Source organism: Ostrinia nubilalis, chromosome 2, assembly GCF_963855985.1.
Source record: "Ostrinia nubilalis chromosome 2, ilOstNubi1.1, whole genome shotgun sequence".
Lineage (NCBI taxonomy): Eukaryota > Metazoa > Arthropoda > Insecta > Lepidoptera > Crambidae > Ostrinia > Ostrinia nubilalis.
In genome coordinates this window covers 13,145,275-13,165,818 of record NC_087089.1, presented here as the reverse complement: position 1 = coordinate 13,165,818, position 20,544 = coordinate 13,145,275, and the positions used below count along the sequence as shown (strand labels likewise).

Here is a 20,544-nt window from a genome sequence, read left to right as displayed (position 1 = left end):
TACTTATATTATATTATTTACATATAAAAATAAAACAAAATATTTGTAGAAAACATTTAATTGTCTTTTTATCTTACACGACACCTTAAATTACATAGGCTCTAAACCCATAGACCCTCAAAATTTACACTTATGTTTCAGTCACATTTAATTTCACTATTTGTAATGTTTGTTTTAACAAATGAAAATTATGAATCTCGGTCAGCTGGTTTCTGTGAATTTAAAGCATCTACTAAAATAGTATTTACAAACCTTAGAGTATTGAAAATCAAGATTCAATCCAATGAAGTAATTCAAGTAAGTCATATTATTTGGTATTAAAAAAAGTGTAAAATAATTATAAATCAAGATCACATAAATTCTAACACAAAGATTTAAAATGAGCATTTTTATAGAAGAGAGATTTTTTATAAATTAGTGATTCATTTAGTATTTTGATACTTTTACTCTATTTATATTTCTACTAAACTTTTCTTATTTCTGCATGGTTGGAAAAGCTCTTCTGTATCCTAAAAGATGAAAATTTCCAAAGAAAATACACTGTGTTACAATTTACCTAAGCGTAAAATAGAAAAGTATCATGTTATCCTATTAAAAAAATCTAATTACCTCTTTTACTATTTGGTATGTAACACATTATTTACTTTGCCAATATTCAATAATACTGATTTTTATAAGATCTCATAAAATATATGAACAGCTCAGTATTAAAGTAGTTAAATACTTATGCAAAAGTGTTGCACGCAATTTTTAGACTTTAAAATTATTTAAAAAAAGAGTAAGGTAAAGTGATTTGTAATTTATATGAATACTTATAATAATAAGAGACTCTAAAGCTGAAGACATTATTATTGATAATTAACTTTTTACAAATAAAAAAGTATAAAAACTTACGAACTAAACTATCATAATTCATACAGTTAAGTCTTAACTCCTTCAAGAATGACAATCCCGTGTAAAAAATACTATCACATTTCGGTTGATCTAAAGACCTAACGTGTACTATCTTATAATTAACATCAAAATCACAAGAGATGTTATAAACTAGAATGCCTTCGATCACGGGAACAGTTCTTTGTATGTAAACTTGGATGTTATTTTGTTTGCCATTTCTGTGAAGAGCTCCCCAAGGCTGCGTTCTAGGACCGGACTTATTTCTTGTAGGAAGACGTTGGAATTTTCGTTGATTACTCGGTTGGTGGCAGGCCCGAGCACTGGATCACCGTCGAAGAGGTTGGTGAGCCAGATTGAGGATTGACCAACACGCAGCTTGACCCTGAAGGGGTCGAACTGGAGATATTCTTCTTCTCCTCTCATTTCCTTGTGCCCTCTCATGGTGACGTTACACGCGTAGTCCTCTGGAATTTGATAGTAAAAAGTAAGTATGAAGCTATGTGAGTAGATTAATCGTGTGCGATATAACTTGACTATATTTCACGTCTCTGCAATAAAAATATTAAATTAGTGCCTGATAAACAGTGTCTTATTTACGAATCAATATGACTGATATTTTGCGTTGTTTTGTGTTGTCGCACATTTCGCGGTATAAAAATATAGTTTTATATCCGTTCGCCTGCCTTTTCAGCAGCTGCCTGTGGCCTATCCGCATATATTTTACATGTGATTGTTATAATAAGTAAGTTACATGAGTAAGTTGAGTTTTTTTCCATTCTCCTCTTTTCCCTCCCTCTTTTTGTCCTCTTGCAGCAACAAGCCATATTAATGAGCAATATTCCTCGCTTACATAAGCGGCGGCCCAGTACCGATGTGTTGACCGCGATGTCGTCAATATGAAGCCATCTACCGAAACTAGGGCTGCTAAACGTATTATTCTTGCCATTTCTCGAAATATTTAACTTTCCCCGGGACAAAATTAGCCTTTATTAGTTGGGTTTTAATAGCTGTCAAGCCGTAGATCGTGGCCATGCGGAACTTTAAATGGTGGAGACGAGAGGTGGGAATAGTCCCAAATATTTCCTGTGGGCTGAGTGTGAGTTTACATCAACTCACTGTGGTGAGCGCGTTTAAAAAAATTATGAAAATTTTAGTTTTTGAACGTTTCCCGCTAGGGGCGCAGTACAATCCGTCGTACGTTTAATGTCATTTTTTGACGAAAACTTACACTAGGCCCTCTGCAGCTTCTTAAAGTTAACATAAGTTGTAAGATATAAGTATAGAGCCTTAACTTTGAACTAACAGAACAGAACAGGGTGTTAAAAAATACATCAGAAATCCTGAAATTATACGTTCTGCACCTTCGCGATACGTTTTCCGGGTAGAAGATTACGTGGTATTTAGCTTCGTGATAGTTAAATACTTATACATATTATGGCCTTATTACAAAAAAGTGGAACGCGCGTTGAACAAAGTCTTGTACATTATAATGTACCTACACCACGTAAAATAAGAAAACAAAAGAAACACATAAGAGAGAGAGAGGGCACAATTTAGTGTTATCACTATAAAGTGATCAATATTTACACCCATTATAAGACATAATATGAAATGGCTTGTAGAGCCCAACATCAAGACTGGATCTTTGTATGTTTATGTATTTTTGGTAGCCCTATGTGAGTCATGCGCAACGCGGAATGCTTTGGTTTGCGGTAAATCACTTGACTCTACATTTCACGTGTTTGTTCTGTTTTACGCCATTGGATTCATCAATGTATAGTTTTAAATATAATTGAGCTGGCGCGTATTCAAATAAGAATCAAATTACGTCTACTATAAACAACGTTAACATAACATTATATCTTCTTCCACCGTGAGCTGTAAGGTCACAACTTTAGTATCTAAATAAGTAAACCCCAATAGAGGTCTTTTAAGCACGGAATCATATGATTTTATCGGTCAGCCAAGTCAATTAAATCTGGCAATATCCTCACCAAACAAAGACATAAAGTAAGTAATATTGTACTTTTCATATTTGTGTCCCACTTGGAATTGAACCTTCCGTCGAGGGACGCTCTCTTAACACTGAACTACGGGGACACTTTTATTCTATCTATCTAAACGGTTTCATGAATCCAAAAAATTGGAGAAAGAGAGCTTTCTTCTTCTTCTTCTTTTCAGCCAAATGCTGGACAAGGGCCTCCCTCAAGGATTTCCACAACGACCGGTCCTGCGCCGTCCGCATCCAGGCACCTCCCGCGACCTTCACCAGATCGTCGGTCCATCTAGTCATAAATTTAGCTGAAATTTTTTAGAATAAGTATACTAACTGAAGGTGCCAGTGATGTTCCCTCTGCCCTGAAGCCGTAAGAGTAGCACCTGGATATCCATCTTGTATTTCCCGGTGAAGTCCAGTTTGGGCAGCAGCAATTTGAAATCAAACCGGTTTTTATCCAGGTCAGACCTGAAAAATATAAAAAATAATTGTGAGGAAGTTTTTCTGCAAAAATGCGAACAGTGCTCGTAGTTACTCGTAGTTAGGGTTACTATTTATTTTTTACTTTGATAAATAAATTCTTTGGACTAGATCAATGACTGGTAGGTACAGTATCATCACGTTGTTTACGAACGTGACTTAACTTCTTAGTTATTGTAGGAACTACTATAATATCTCATCGAGCTCAAAACTGTGGAGTCCTATCTCTTTGTAATAGAGCCTATTTTTCAACAAAAATGTAGAGTCTGATGTGCTGTCGACTTAGGCTGAGTCCGCACTACGGCTAAACCGCCGCTATTTTTAACCGCTTCATTTTATAACCAAGTAAAACTAATGCAAGCCTCCGCACTGCGGCTTTTTCCCGCGTATACGTTTCTAGCGGTCTCGCGCTTTGGCGGTTTACCGCTTGCGGGAAAAACCGTAGTGCGGACTCAGCCTTAGTGTCATCTATAATTCCTCAACGATCCATTAAAATAGGTCTTGTCAATCCACCCACGTAGATTTTACTTAACATTCGGGCAGCATCCTCATCTGGATTCATGGCAACGTGTTCATGAAGGCTGAGTGTGGCAAACATGGATAATACAGGTGCTATTAAAGTAGTATTTACATCTCTTTGAATAAAAGCATTAGCAAAGTTTTAGATTATAAAGCATGATGTGTAGATTCATGCATGAACTATACTCATAGTAATTCCTTTGTTTTCTATATTGTGCTTCCTACTATCCTGAATGATTGCGGTTTATAAGCTCATCATTATTTTGGATGAAGAAATTCTTTACAGTTTGGCCGCCATTGAAACACTATTAATGAAGATTAAGTAATCTCGGTAAAGAGTTGACTATCCCGGAAACAACTACTACAACCCGGTCATGTTAACTGCGCACCAGGCAGCCGTGACGTCACGTCGACGCTCTGGTACGGAAAGGGGCAAACGCGGGTAAGTGCGAGGGAGAGTCACATTCCAACTAGCTGCGCAGTTCGCTCGATCGGATTGTAATTCAATCAGATGAAAAATTCGGAAGATAAATAACGGATAAGGTAAACCTTAGAATGCGATATGATCATGTCCAGCTCCATGATACCCTGGGAAAAAGCAAAGGCTTACTTACTTTAGCTTTAGCTCGCAGAATTGCTAAAATCATGTGGCAGTGGGCGGGGCACATAGCTCGTAGAGACGATGGCCGTTGGGGCAGAAAAGTTCTCGAGTGCACCCGCGACCGCGGGCCGGAAGACGTAGCGTAGGCAGGCCTCCCACCAGGTGGACCGACGATCTGGTGAAGGTCGCGGGCAGCGCAGGACCGGTCTTTATGGAAATCCTTGGGGGAGGCCTTTGTCCAGCTGTGGACGTCATTTGGCTGAAACGAACGAACGAACTTACTTTAGTTCCTCAATGATGAAGTTGCTAGGACCCCGAACCTTGACGTCGTTGACCACAGCCGTCAGCTTGGCGCCTTGAGGCCCGCGCGCCAGCGCAATCTGGCCCAGGCTAAGCGGCTCCAGCCCTGGCACATCCAGCTCCGGGATACCCTGGAAGGCATTAAGGTTGACGTTAATAAGGCATAACAATTTTGAGATCTGGATTTTTATAACAAAAAAAACTCATAAAACTCATTTATTTCTGCAAATAGGCTTTTAAAAAGCACTTTTACACGTCCCAATATTAACCCTACCACTGCTTAACGTTTTTATTAATTTATCAAACGATTCTCGAACGTACTGTTGTGATGGTGCTTGTGTTCAAATTAAACAAACTGTTTAATAAATCATAAAGAAACAGTAATCTACCTCGATATTTTTTGCGGACAAATTATATTTTGCTTCGGAATCACTATAATAATAATATAAAATAATAAATCTTTGGACAATTTCACACAGCGCCAGCTAGCCCCAAAGTAAGCAACTTAATGCTTGTGTTATGGGTGCTAGCTTAACGGATATACTACTTATATACTTTTTTTTTAAATACATACATATTATACATAGTCACACCCAGACCCGTCACAGAAATTAAAATTCATCATTTCAATTTCTGCCCGACATAATACTACTATAAAACAATTACATACAGTACAATAAGTGGACGACGAACGTAGTTGTTACTATTAAATTGACTATTCTTAAAAAAAATAATCTTGTCCTAAAGCATTAGGTTCAGAAATCACATAGTTCACATATTATGCTTACTAGTAACCAGTTAAAGTACGGAGTATCAGTTTATTTTATGGTTTAAGGATTAGCATTTAGATACTGTGGCGTTAGATAGTTAACATTTAAACAACCTTCGCGTTCGATCAGCATTTGCAAGCCTCTGAACTGCAATCTTTAAGTAGTTTTAGTAAAGTCTATTCACGATTATGTTTGGGAAATGTTGGGATATAAAGTTTTATTTGATAAATCATATTACAAAACCATCATCATTCTACGAGAAATCTTCTAATAAATCTCATCTCTGTTAATTATTCTAAATCAACGAAACATACATTTTGAATGAATGGAGAACCATAGTCTAAAAAGTCTATATATTAGACTTTTTACACAGGTTAACTAGTTGGTCGCTGTACTACTGTTTTATTAAAATCTATATCTCGCGGAATTTCTTATGATAACAATTCAAGGCATTTTTATTTACCAAAGTAAAAAAAATAAAGTGATCTGCCAAACCAATATTTGTCACAATCAATGAGCATAGGAATTATTTTTAAATTTTAAATACACTCGACATCAAATAAATCGCACGTCCCGCGACAAGCATTTTCAAACGTATGCTTCCCCACTTCCCACCAATATTGGCACCATTTGAAAGCCTAGTTCTAACCTTCATTTCATTAAAGGAAAGGTTTTTACCCCAAAAATGTGTCTTTAGAAGGATCCAGAGTCACTTCTTCAAAAAATAGGTAGTTACGCTAGAGCCAACTTTTATGGCTATAAAACTGTTAAGTTGGGATTAATCGCTATCCATCTGTTAAAGAGGACACGTGAGATCATTATTTGGTTTTATAACCATAAAAAATGGTCTAATTGATCCCATAGGTGGGCCCAAACTGAGGTATTTTTTCAAGTCACATTTATGGTATATGTTAATCATTTATTAAGAAATTAAATGCGTTTTTCGTTAAGGATATTTATTGGGCTTTCAAATAACACCAATATTGTTGGGGCACCATGATTGTGTCAGAAGAAAATCGTTAAAGTTCGCGTCGCGGAAGGTGCGGTTTATTTGATGTTGAGTATATAAGCGCGTTATTTTTTTATGTTAATTTTTAAATGTATTTACATTTAAGAGTTCAGTGATACCTGAGTACCTAATACCGATCTCCACTAATTAAGGTTTAATTTCAAGTTTTGTCAGTGTCAATGTCACGTTCACGTTAATCAATGACATTATATATCTTTCACTAAGACAGTGATCTTCTCCAATACGCATGAAACACTTTGATTCCTATACAAACCATACATCACCAACCATAATTTAAACGACATAATAAAGTAGCAAGAATTTAATAAAAACATTAATTTGATGACATTTTGACATACATGTCTTATATTTCGACACCGTGACATTGACACACTTTCAAATCAGCAGCAGAGCAAATATCTCCAAAACACTCCTGTAACTGCTGGCCGAAGGTCGAGTTTCGTGTACAATCCTTGCATTTGATTATCGTGTACATAGAATACCAGCTTTAACCTGCGGCTGCGTTTGCTTAGATTTATATCTTCGATAGTAACTTTTCGACCTAATTAATGTAAAGATTACATTGGATTTGTATTTGGTGCAGTTGTGTAAAAATGCAAGTTTGTCAAAAGATATGGTCCAAAAAAATCTAGGATCTTGATACCCCGTTAGTCTCAATAGATTCTGGATTTTTTATCCATGGTCCTTCTCCTTTATTTTTAGTTGAAGCAAGTCTTTTATCAATTTTCAGGACCTTTTCATTAAATTAAGTGTCAGATACAAGAAATTCAACTGAGTGTTTAAAATGTTAAATCACATTTTAATAGATTTAAAACCCAGATCCTTAAGTTAAAAAAGAAAGATTGAAAGAATACTCAATATTCGCATTTTCATTTTCAGTAGTTAGAGAAAATAATAATATTATTCTATTTGTCAACCCTACTCAATTTTCCCAGACCATGATTATGGTGGTAATAGAGAATAATGGCATTATAAATCAATTGCTATACAAAAAATTGCTCAATTAAAATTTTGCAATACAACACACGTCGCATATAAAACCATGAATGAAATTGTACAACACTTAAATTGCTGAATGGGCCTATTGATAACATTTTAAAACGTAAATAACTTCATTATTTTTGTGCAACAAAGTATTGCGATATTAAATTCCGTAATAAGTTATAGAGCATTAGAAATTGACTGTGTCCAAGGTCGGAAATTCAAATTGACTCAATTATCCACTCGATTCTATCGATTTTATAGATAACGAATCTGTGAAAACATATTTAGGGTCACATTTTAGTCCATATCTACATTTAAGTATTGTTTAAACCATGTAAAAAATGTAATCTGTTTTGTTTTCCAAATAAATAAAATAAAAACAAATAAAAAATAGATTTTCATAGGTACTGAACTATAGGTACAGGAAGATTAATAACTTTATTTATTTTATGTCTTTACTAAGTTAGACAATGTAAATATTAGCACGTTTTACTCGTAGCTAATTTACTACTCGAGGTTAAGCGTAAGTAATATACACTATTGGATTACAAAAATCAATTAATAAAATAAATAAATTGTTTTACACATTTATCAATCTTACAGCTGACACACGTATATTCTTCTGTATTCTTCCGATTAAATTAGTTGCGGGTTCCAAGACAGTTAGCTGTCCCCCGGGACTACTCAACCTTCACTGGTTGGGTTTCATTGGAGGTCAAGCTGTGGATCCTGGCTATACAGAAGTTGCAGTGGTGGGAAAGTGTGGTGGGATAAGTCCCATTATTAAATTAATAACTTGTTTGTTTACAGTTTAGGCTAACATTCCAAAATAACTAAGTCATTCAAAAAACTTTAATAACATAAAGAAGATTTAGAGGGATGTTTCCTGAGTAAACTTATCAAAAAATAATCGACAAGTGTTTTTCACTTTTTCAAACTAATGAGATAAAGCACGCCAAAGTTCAAACGAAGAGTCCCGTGACGTCAAGGAGTGCTTAAAAGTGAAGCCCTTAGTGACGTCACGCGGAACTTCAACGCATCATACCTTCGTAATTACTTGTTTGATTGACAAATAAAAAAGTACGTGTCCAATATTTTTTTGATAATATAATTGACGGACTAAAAGATTTTTGTAGGAAACTAGCCTTGTTGTTGGTTTTCCAATGAAATGTTAGTTCTTGAAATGCGAGTGAACACCTGCCACTTATCAATATGGTAGGCGTTAGCACTTAAATTAATAACAACTACGTGCCTCCAAGGGTCTACGATAGCAGTAAACAAATACTCAAACGTATGACGAATCTCTAAAGCATCCTATCAGTAAAGAAAAATGTATATAAGACCCATGGAGGATTGACAAGGAATTTAGTTGAAGAAAAATGGGGTGGAGTAGAGCGCTACTTGTTATCTGCGTGTGCGCATTGCAGGTAAGAACAATATATTTCTGTGTCAAATCTTACGCACGTATTCACAAACATTACTATGAGGTATCACAGTGCGCGTGGACGCACAGAGTGACACACGGATCAATCACAGAGCTCTATTCAACGCTGTGCGTTCGATTTGCTGCTTCACTTAAGGAAGCATCGTTTGTGAATACGGGTGTTAGTCTTACACTGTAGGCAGAATAATTAAGGAGTAATATTTTTTCTTTTTATTATTACAATAATCATGACGTCATCTTTGGTCTATAAATTTGGGTTAGATGACTTTTAGAAATGCACAAATATTATGTATAGTAAGCATCCATGCTCATATCTATTTATTTATTCTTCAATGCCCCATAAATTGGCACATAAGGGGAACTAACTATCATGAGGCATTCTCTGCCAGTTAACCCATAACAGTTTACAGGTTACAGTTTACACATGTAGTTAGTATAAATCATTATTATAATGTCGTTGTAATTGATCTCGCAATTGCAGTTAATTTAATCTCAATTCAACGTGAAATCATTTTTTTTTTCAGTTTCAATACTCTCAAACGCGAGTGTTGGTTAAGCGAGCTGCAGGTATAGCAAATGCTACGCCATATGCAACTAATGAAGCTGCCAGTTCCCATGGAAGTGTGTCAAGTGAATGCACAAACTGCATGCGCGGCAACAGGCAGCGCAGAGGCGCCGTTTACACCGCAGCTCCAAACAGACGATTTGTCCCAAAAACAACCAGCATAAAAATTCCACTCACAGGCCCACACCACATCATCTCAGAAATCGGTATATCTGTAGATAATACTGGTAGACATCAAATTAAAATTGTGCCATCGCAAATAAACGAAACAAATGACGAAGAGACTCCAGACTCATCTAAAGAAGATTCTTGTGACGACTCGGTTCCAACTGAGTCTACTAGTACCTCAATGGCTAACAGTGCAGCCAGTGGAGATGGTGCTAACGCCCAAGTGGGAACAATAACATTTTCAGACACAAAATTAATCAAGACTGACGCTGAAAGCGTGACTGCTTCCAAAGCAAATTCCAAAGCAAACGGTTCGAATGCTTCTGCAGAGGCAACAGCACTCAGTGCAAGTAATTCCACGACGGAAACTGAGGAAACCAATTCGCTAAGTATATCAGCGGCCAAGGCTGCATCAGGTAACGGCACAGTTGTAACTTTCACCTTTGCGTCTTCGGATCAAGAAGTAGACCCTGATGACTGCACTGACACCGGATCAAGTGAATCAACAGCGAGCAGCCAAGCTAGCGGTAGTAACGCAACTTCCGAAGCCGCTTCAGTGACTCTATCAAATGTCAATACCACGGTCACAGATAGAAAAGCAATAACCGTATCGGAATCAGGTGCAAGTGCGGACAATGATGGAGCAACTGCATTGGCTGACACATCGGGCACTGCCGGGGAAAGTGAAACCGGCTCTTATGCGAGTGGTATAGCATCTGGAGAAAACGCGAAAGCCCACGCTTCCACATTCACTTTAGCAGATACAACTGTGACAAACACAGATACGAGTACTTTAAGTACATCTGCTGCAAAGGCTCAAGCAGATGGAGACAACGCTAGTACAACAGCAAAGGCTGGAGGACATTCGTCTCAAGGTAAATCAGATACCTCAGCCGATAGTGAAGCTACTGGAGATAAAACCTCAGCTCAATCGATCTCATCAAGTGTAACTAAAACGCATACAGATACTTCACACACACTGTCTATGAGTGCATCGGAAGCTGATGCACAAACTGACAATGGTACTGCCACAGCTACAGCTGGTTCAGCATCAGAGACAGGTGATTTGTTTGATGTAGAACGTACAGTGGAAGACAAACCCACTGACAGCACTGTAATAGAAACACCTACAGATAATGATGAAAATTGTGACGATGCGAACACAGATGCGGAAAATAAAGAGGAATTAGAGGAATTAATTGCTGAAGCCGAAGAAATATTACAACCCGTTTTAGAAGGTGAACCTGTTGAAATGGCGGACGATTGTGACACAGAGACGCCCAAAAGCACTGACGATGAAGAAGATTGTTGATGACTCTTCCATTATTTAAGGAAACTTATATACTGTTACCAATTTTACAAATAGGTAATAACAATCTAACTAAAGTTCTTTATTCACTTTGTTAACTGATTGTGCCTTTTAATGATAAGTTAATACATAGATAGGTATTATGTGTGATAAATATTAATAACTAAGTAGTTTCATTTGGATCATCTCAACGTCATTCTAAAAGTATAATGTATATGATAATACAGTAAAATTAAATGCATAATACTTATCTTACGCTTGTTCATAGGACTCAATGTCGAAATTGTCCAACTATTATTATCATCTATAAACTGATTTGATAGGATTTGGTTTTATTTGATTTAAGTAGGTACATTCATAAGTATAATAATTTCAATTTGTAAGCATGCCGCACAATACCCTGTATAATATTTATAGTTACCTTAATCATTTTCGGACGAAGCTCCTCCACTGAGTTCATGATGCACTTGTCCACGTTAGGATCATTTCGTGGACAGACCTTTATGTATGAAGCTGTAACAAAAAAAAACGAGTTAGTAATTAATTCATCACGTAGTTACAAGATTTAAAACGTAAGATGCCTAACACACTTCAGTTGGCTTGGATAAGCACGAAAACTACACGTGAGTTATATTTTACGTTATCAGTATTAGTATTGGTTAGATATTAGATTGTTGAAGTCATTTGACTTCGAAGCGCTGGGTTCAATTCCGTAAGACCCACCTAGTGTAAATGCCGTCTACACAAAATACTCGCCGACCCGCCAACATGACTCGTCGACATTTGACATCTTGTCAAAGGGCTTGGTGTGATAGAACCCTTTATGTCACTGTGTAGGTATATTTTGTACCCAGCTTAGAAGGCATGTCGAATACAATTACGTCAAAGGACTTGATTTCATTTTCAACATGCATGTAGATTGATGTTTCTTAACCTACAATCAGTTTTTTAAACTGCGATCTCCAACCCGCCTGCCAAGCGTGGGGATTATGGCAAAACCCTGCAATATAGTTGAGGAGGCTCATAGTCCAGCAGTAGGCTCTTATGATGATGATGCATGTAGAGTCAATAGCTACAAAATTGTCTCACTCATTACCTCTTCCGATTACTGTTAAATAATCGAGAAAGTTATCGATAATACCAAGTCTTAATATTGATCGCATTCAATGCGTCTTTTGCGAAACGTAAAGAATATAAGGATCGAGGTAAAACTTGAGTTTTACACACTTGAGTGTGGTAACATAGTACGCATGTAAGTGCTGAATGCACGAGGGAGGGGTGCCTTGCGTAACGCGCGCCACGTTCTGCGCAGTGCGTTGCCGTTTGACTTTGACTTTGAAGATTTTGTGGCATCTACATCAGCATATTAAGCCTGATTTGGCTAGCTTTAACGCTAACAAACTTTTTTGAAAAAACGAACAAACAAAACATTATTGTTTGCTCATAAACATGTACACAGAATTCCACGCAACGGGTATAAAAATATAATATTACATAATTATTAGCACTACTTTGAAAAATAAATATTTTCAAAAAAAGATATGTATATTTAAACATCTCACCAGGAAATCGCTTATTCATTTATGGATTTACATTTGTTTTGATTAAAATTAACTGTAACAATACTATAGTTTCACAGAAGTCAAAATGGCTTTAAACTCAAATTACTTTTATAACTTTGACGGACGGCACAATTTTCCTGTTCTATCCCATCATCATCATCACATAATGTAGTTTTAAAGAGAAACCTGTAACTGTGACGGTGTGTTTGGCGATAAATTACTAAAAACAAGTTTTTATATAGCCAGGCTCTCTTAAAATGTTATTTAAAAATGTGCATTATTTTCTTAATCAAAAGTGCACCGAGTGATAGTGATGACGCTGGATAATCCAGCTTTCGCGTCAGACTGGTCGCTGCGCACGAGTTATGTCACTGAACGTTACATGCATCATATAATTCATATACAGAACGAACTGATAAACGAATTCGTTTTGGAAACTGCCGTGCATTCACTCCGAAATAAAAAAAAAACATTTAATTCCTTCTAACAGGCTTTTAAAAAGCGTTTTTATACGTCTCAAGACGCGTTGTGTGCGCGCTGCCTACGAGTATCACTGCATAGTTAGATATTATTCTCGTTATAAACCATAAAAACAGTAAATACCATAAGAATAGATCTAATTATATTAAAGATCAAAATAACTAAATCGAGTTCTAATTGAATTGTGAATGAGATAAAAACTATACCACTTCCTCAGATAATGTTAATTACTGATTCTGAGAAAACAGCGCAAAAAAACTACCAATCACCAATGGATTAATTGATATCATACTAATCTAAAAGGACACATGTCGAAATACCTCATAATGTCAACATTCCCACAGCCCTCTAACACGTTATGTACCTTATAAAATTACCTCTATAAATACACCACAGGGTTAACGTACAAAACTTTTCCATGCACAAACGCCGAGCCCATAGCGGCTAGGGTTGCCAGATGGTCGTGATTTAACGGAATTTTCCCGAAAAACAACTTCATTTTAGTGATATCAGCACTTGGCGTAAAACAATAATATTTAATTTTTTATTCTAGCGTTAAATTTTTATCTTAAGCCGTTCGATTTTTATTAATTATAATTTAATTTTGTGGTTTTTGATGTACACGTTTAGGTACTTTTATTGCTTCTCCCGACCAAAGTATCAAAATCGGGAAAAAAAAACTTGAATTTCCCACCGATAAGTAGAGCCATTTGATCTTGCAACCCTAAACGGAGAGCATCGTCACAAGTACCGCAATCGTTCTGCAATCGCTTCCCAACGCAACATGCGTTTTGACACATACAGGCTATACCTATTTACGAACAAAAGTATGGAATCACCCTCTTGTATTTTATCTGAAGAACTAAATTATTATCTACTAGCCTTCCGCCCGCGGCTTCGCCCGCGTGGAATTTTGTCTGTCTCAGAAAAACCTTATCGCGCGCGTCCCTGTTTCAAAAACCGGGATAAAAACTATCCTATGTCCTTTCCCGGGACTCAAACTTTCTCTATTCCAAATTTCATCTAAATCACTTCAGTGGTTTAGGCGTGAAAGCGTGACAGACAGACAGACGGACAGACAGAGTTACTTTCGCATTTATAATATAGAAGATAGTATAGACTAGCAGCCCACCCTGGCTTCGCACGGTTGAAATGGAATTTCCCGGCTTTACTCTTCTATAATATGCATGTTTTAAACCTATAAACCTTCCTCTTAAGTCACTTTAACTATTTAAAAAAACTGCATCAAAATCCGTTGCGTAATTCTAAAGATCTAAGCATACATAGGGACAAACAGCGGAAATCGACTTTGTTTTATACAATGTAGTGATGGTATCAAGTTAAACCTTTAAACTGGTATCAATTTGAATTGAATCTTCATAGTCATTTAATTCTAAAGAGCACTCGAAAAGAATGGGGTGATTTAATACTTTTGCTCGCGAGTGTAGTTCTATTCTATCATTAATACCGCTTTATCAATATTCAATGTCTAATATCTAGAGCCTTGGTTAGTGAAAATTCATCCGCCTTTAACGTTATAACATCAAGTCTAACGGTTCTAAGCAATCATTTTAAATAAACATCACAAGGCGATTTTAATTATTTTTAATTACAATTTTAAAAGTACTGACTCCATAATCTAATTCGAAATATAAATTGGGCATCATTTTATATTTGGGTTAAAACCTTGCATAGGTTATAATTGAGTGAAGCTTACTTTTCAATACCTTTAGATTTTAATACCTACCAATTAAGGTAAATTAATTTCGAAATACTTCAAGGTTGTCTAAATTCCAAACGCTTTAAATAAGTCTCAAGCGTTTGTAAATAAATCATATTTGCAAAACAAACTTATGTTGAGGTCATTTAGTTTGCAGTGGTTTCGCATACTAACTTTTTAATATGATACTTGCTGTATGCGAATTTTTCTAGATCCATTACTTAAAAATGAACACTAGTTTAAAATAACATTTCTATACTAAACGTCACTTTAAGCCAGTATTCAATGCGGGTATTAAACATCATCCATGTTTTATCATTGAATCAAAGTTTTAAAGTTATTTATTCAAACTGTTTTTGTGTATTATTCGGGATAGAGCTGTAACTCGAAACATATCTACTTAGTAGTACCACTATTCATAATAAAATTGAATTCTTCATTGAACTAGAGGATACCATCCGAAAATAAATAAAACAAGTTTTTTTTAGTACAAAAGACATCAACGCCTCACGTAAAAACCAAAACCTAAGTTTTACTAATGAATTTCCAATTTTAGCGTTGCAATCAAACAGAAAAGGCATATGTAAAATATAATGACATTTATCTAGAAGACGCAGGTAGATAGGTCATGGCTAGGATACATCCACTCATCGTGCCCTTCAAAGTTTGATTACATCTTATTTGTTTTAATCCAATCCATGCAGCGTAAGTGCGTGCGTTACCTACTTTTTATACAATTTGACAGTAATATAGGAGCAGGTTGAATGACCCTCAAAAAATACAAGTAATTTTGGAGTACCTACTTTGGGAAGGTTTAGATGTAAAAACAAACAGTAATTTATTTTCTCTCACGTCCACATCACGTCACGTTTACATCCGATGGTGGACTGGTTTAAGATAAAATTAGATTGGGATTACTGTGTATGTTAACAACTTAACAATTTATGTAAAATCGCAACATCTCGTTCATGCCTTGTATTCCTTTATATTATGGCCTTTGGTTATTCACTAATACACTAATAACTTTATTAATGCATCCCGCACGGATTTTAAAAGTTTAAAAAGCGCTTTCAAGTCCCAAATAAATGGATCCCTATCAAAGCTACGGGACATTTTGTCAGCGTCTCTTTCAAAGGCTTACAATACTATAAAAAGTTAAATATGTTTGTATTTTATACAAACTTTTAAAGCATAACTCTTTTTCGTTAAGATTGGTTGATTGGCCCTTGAGATGTCCAGTTTCGGACTCGATTCGATCAGATTTTCATGCTACATGAACAGTTTATATTAATTTATGTAATTACTACAAGTTTAATCATAAGAATTTATTTTCGTGCCGGCAAACTAATATCATACGTAAACGGAATATCAATTTCCGAGTTTCCCTTATTATCTTTAACGAGTCGAGACTTTTAATACTGCTTATAATTAACTGAATTGAACCGTTCATGTCAGAAATGGGATATCGTAAATCAAATATAAAATCTACCATATTATTTATAAGTGTTTACAGATAACAATCAACACTTAAAAACCCAGGCCTTATTTTTAAACTTCATCATTATCTATTACTAATATTATAAATCTGAAGAGTTTATATGTTTGCTTGAACGCGCTAATCTCAGGAACTGCTGATCCAGTTTAAAACAACACTTTTGTGTTGGATATCTCATTTATCGAGGAAGACTTTAGGGTATATAATTATAGACAATAAGGGGCGGAGCAGTATAGAAAAATGTTACAAAAACGGGAAATATTATTCAAACTATTTTCACGCGTACGAAGTACGAAGTCGCAGGAACAGCCAGTTTACATATAAAAACTAATCTAAACGAATAATATTATGAATGGGTATAATGCTTTGCGTAATAAATACAAGGATAGTTGATTATGAAGCAATTAAATTCACGCATTACTTACTTTATTTTTCAGGAATTGAGTAGAAAATTGTTATTGAAATTGAATTCATTTGTCGTAGACGTTAATCATTTTAATGATTTCTTGCTTCAATAAACATAGAGACTATTTTTCTATGCTAGAGTTAAGTGCTAGTACTCGTATAGACTAAGAGCTAGTGACCGCCAGACCTACGTTATTTTATAAAGGCTGAAAGTTTGTCAGCGCATGCTCCCAACATAGCTAAGAACCATGGCCAAACATGAAGTTTGGGTCATGGTGGCTTTGGCAGACAGACGGTACTAAAGGTGTGTAAAATACCAACTTAATTACGTCAAAGTATAAAGGCTGATTTTTTTATATTTCCTTCAAAATGTTATTAAAAATGACGTCATTAATTGACAGACACCTACCATGGTGGCAGCCCTTAGCCAGACACCTTAAAGTTCATGAAAATGTAGTCCTACTTACGTCATACTATAAAAGCTGATATTTACATAAAATATTTGAACTATCATTTGATGAAGTTTCCTCATCAGCCAGACACATCTGATAGTTCCTTCGCCTTGCCAGACAGCTTTTAGGGTGGCTGAAAGTGCGAACGCGAGGCACTATAAATATTGTTTTTTGTACTTTTTCTTAAGTTACTCAAGTATTTGAGTCTGTAAATCATCATCTCATGTTGATGAGCTGATGATGGAAGGTAAGTACAACTCCTTAAGGCTTAGGAGTTAAAGGACAATTCTTTAACCAGTACGAGTATAAATAAGTATAGTTTCTAAAGTTATTTGGGTGTTTGCATCAGCTAGTCATCATCTCATGTTGATGGAAGTTACAACTCCTTAACGCTTAGGAGTTGTAGGATTATTCACGTCATGCTCCCCGGCGAAACTACTTTTGATTTAACTAGTGGAAGTTTCTAAAATAAATCTATGAAATGTCTATAAAATTCTAGTCCTATTTAAAAAAAAAACAATGTCAGGTTTCGCCGTATTTTGTTATTGAAAGTGGTTGCGCTGCAGAGTATCCTTCCAGCGAAGCCATCACGATATATCTATTACTATGCATAGTATAATCAAATTTATAGTATCAAATAATTCTATAACAATTCTATATTGAATTAGGACCCCCAAATCCTCACTGGAATTTATATACACGGAAAATGTGGTGCCACAAATTTTCTCTTCGAAATAGTTGCTAAACGCCTAGAGTAAAGTTCATAGCAACATTAGCATTTACATAGATAATGCTAATGTTGCTAAGAACTTTACTCTAGGCAACTTTCAGAGGTAATCACTTTAAAATTGGGGATTGGGGGAGTTGTACTTACCTTCTATATCAGCTCATCAACATGAGATGATGATTTACAGACTCAAATACTTGAGTAAGTTAAGAAAAAGTACAAAAAACAATATTTATAGTGCCTCGAGTTCGCACTTTCAGCCACCCTAAAAGCTGTCTGGCAAGGCGAAGGAACCATCAGAAGTGTCTGGCTGATGAGGAAACTTCATCAAATGATAGTTCCAATATTTTATGTAAATATCAGCTTTTATAGTATGACGTAAGTAGGACCACATTTTCATGAACTTTAAGGTGTCTGGCTAAGGGCTGCCACCATGGTAGGTGTCTGTCAATGAATGACGTCATTTCTAATAACATTTTGAAGGAAATATCAAAAAATCAGCCTTTATACTTTGACGTAATTAAGTTGGTATTTTACACACCTTTAGTACCGTCTGTCTGCCAAAGCCACCATGACCCAAACTTCATGTTTGGCCATGGTTCTTAGCTATGTTGGGAGCATGCGCTGACAAACTTTCAGCCTTTATAAAATAACGTAGGTCTGGCGTTCACTAGCTCTTAGTCTATAGGAATATTTAGCAATCTCAACTTTAGTTCATATTTCAAGGATAAGTGAAAAGTTGTTCCTAGGCGTGCAACTGCATCTCATGTAAAGGTGCAACTTAACCTAATCATTAGTCTAAGGTTAGGCATTTGATTATCATTATGTATATGAAATTGATACCTAATTTTTATATTATAGTAATTTTTCCAAAGCTTTTTATTATTATGTATCCCAATTTTTAATGCAGTTAACACTTACCAAAACAATTTTAACGCATACGCTACTCTATTAAGCAACCGCGGCATACTTCTAGTCAATTATCCAACTCGATACTACAGAATCGGGTGTTCAATCTATATAAAAAGCACTTACGTATGTCGGCTGCAACGTACTGCAGCGTGAGCAGTAGGACGGTGGTTGTCAACATTTTGGACGGTCACAAGTTTGAGAACGGTCGAGACGGCCGGCCGGCGCGGACGACGGCGCGGTACTGGCCAGTCGACGCGCGCGCAAGGAGTAAGGACGCACGGGCCCTATCCCAATATAAAACAATAATTGCTCATTATACATACGCTTAAGTACAATTAATTGATACGATCAATCAAATGATCATCGACCCGTGCCTCATGTCCGCTCGATGGAAAGAACAAAGTACTGTAGCAGTAATAGTAATTGGTTGATTTGTTTTTATTAGTCTGTAATCAGCTGTAACCATATTTTTTACAATTTATTTTTATTCTACCAATTATTTATTAGATAAACTTATTTTGGTTTGAACATTACATAAAGCATTTGTAGCATCAAATGAAAAATAACTGCTTCAGGCAGGATGTAACAGAAAAAAACTACTTTTACGATACGAAAGGATTTTCACTTATCATGATACCTAAGTGGTAAAAAGACTCTACTTCGCTAGAAAATATTTAATCTCTATGCCCTTAATGACATCAGTACCTCTAGCATGAACAATTTGGTCTTCGAATCGTTTGCGTATTCGAAAAAAATCGATACTCAACCTTCGAATTAAACGATAAAGTGACAATTTTGATTCTCAAAATAAGTTTTAGGCAACCATTTCTCGTACTAAGTTCACTTTACGACACGTTCACAAGGGCGCTGTTGTAGTTTTCGTATTAAATCTTTTGATGGCGATTCGAATGCGCAAACGATTCGAACTCGAAAGTTTTTCGTGCTAGCCGTACTGTTTAAACTCTTAAGTTTGTAATTACTTCAGTTATCAACAGCCTTGACATCATTATTACGTAAATAAATACATTTTCAGACGTAATAATAACAATTAGTCCTTAAATTGGCATTGCTCCTATTATTAACAATTAATTTACCTGTCTCTACATTATTTTTTCCAATCAATATTGTAAAGAGCATATTTTATTCTTAGAAAAAAAGACTACTAATTGAATATCACTTTCATGTTAAATCCCACTAAAAAATAAATACCCCAAAATGTTACAAGGATTGTCCTCAACCATGGTTTCCCAACAAAATGCGTTTTCTGCGCGCGTTAGAGTAAACCAAAATAATATCCTAATTCAATATGTAATGTCACGTTCTTAGAGCGCTATAAAAATATCAACGAGCTGTGCCGTAGTGTAACATTTTTTAGGAGTAGGTAATTGGATTATTATACATTCTTCTATCAATATAATTACCTTTATAATCCGTACTTTTTCAACCCTACCCGGAATGTAAAATGTGAAATTATAAACTTTCATTTAATTGTTTCTTGTTCTTGTAATTGAACATTTGCACGGAAATGAACTAAATATATTTTGCTCATAACTTTCTCTGTATTTCATTTGACATTAATATTAAACGTGATGTTTGTGGTCGACGTAATTTATTTCTTTGTGGATGTAAAAAATATAACGAAAGAAACGCAGGAAACGACTCTACAATGACGGATAACATGTATTGTGTACATGCCTACGTTTTGTTTCATATAAAATATACTTATTTTTT

General features: G+C 35.6%; 1 protein-coding gene across 1 annotated transcript; it reads right to left on the bottom strand.

Annotated features, from left to right (window-relative positions):
- Window positions 1–42: 42 nt before the first annotated feature.
- On the bottom strand, window positions 43–19,061 carry LOC135084585 (protein takeout-like). The gene is made up of 5 exons (XM_063979360.1): window positions 18,937–19,061; window positions 11,482–11,573; window positions 4,773–4,921; window positions 3,225–3,358; window positions 43–1,358 (listed from the first exon to the last, which is right to left on the bottom strand). Exons 1-5 carry the CDS (start codon window positions 18,989–18,991, stop codon window positions 1,060–1,062), a joined length of 729 nt encoding a protein of 242 aa, XP_063835430.1. The 5' UTR covers window positions 18,992–19,061; the 3' UTR covers window positions 43–1,059.
- Between the last annotated feature and the right edge of the window lie 1,483 nt (window positions 19,062–20,544).

What these genes read in the sequence shown, in the direction of transcription:
- LOC135084585 (XM_063979360.1), bottom strand. Translation starts at nt 18,991, where the DNA reads ATGTTGACAACCACCGTCCTACTGCTCACGCTGCAGTACGTTGCAGCC. An exon ending in TTCGTCCGAAAATGATTAAG is followed by an intron (nt 4,922 to 11,481) that starts GTAACTATAAAT and finishes AATGCCTTCCAG; the next exon opens with GGTATCCCGGAGCTGGATGT. An exon ending in TTCATCATTGAGGAACTAAA is followed by an intron (nt 3,359 to 4,772) that starts GTAAGTTCGTTC and finishes TATATTTTTCAG; the next exon opens with GTCTGACCTGGATAAAAACC.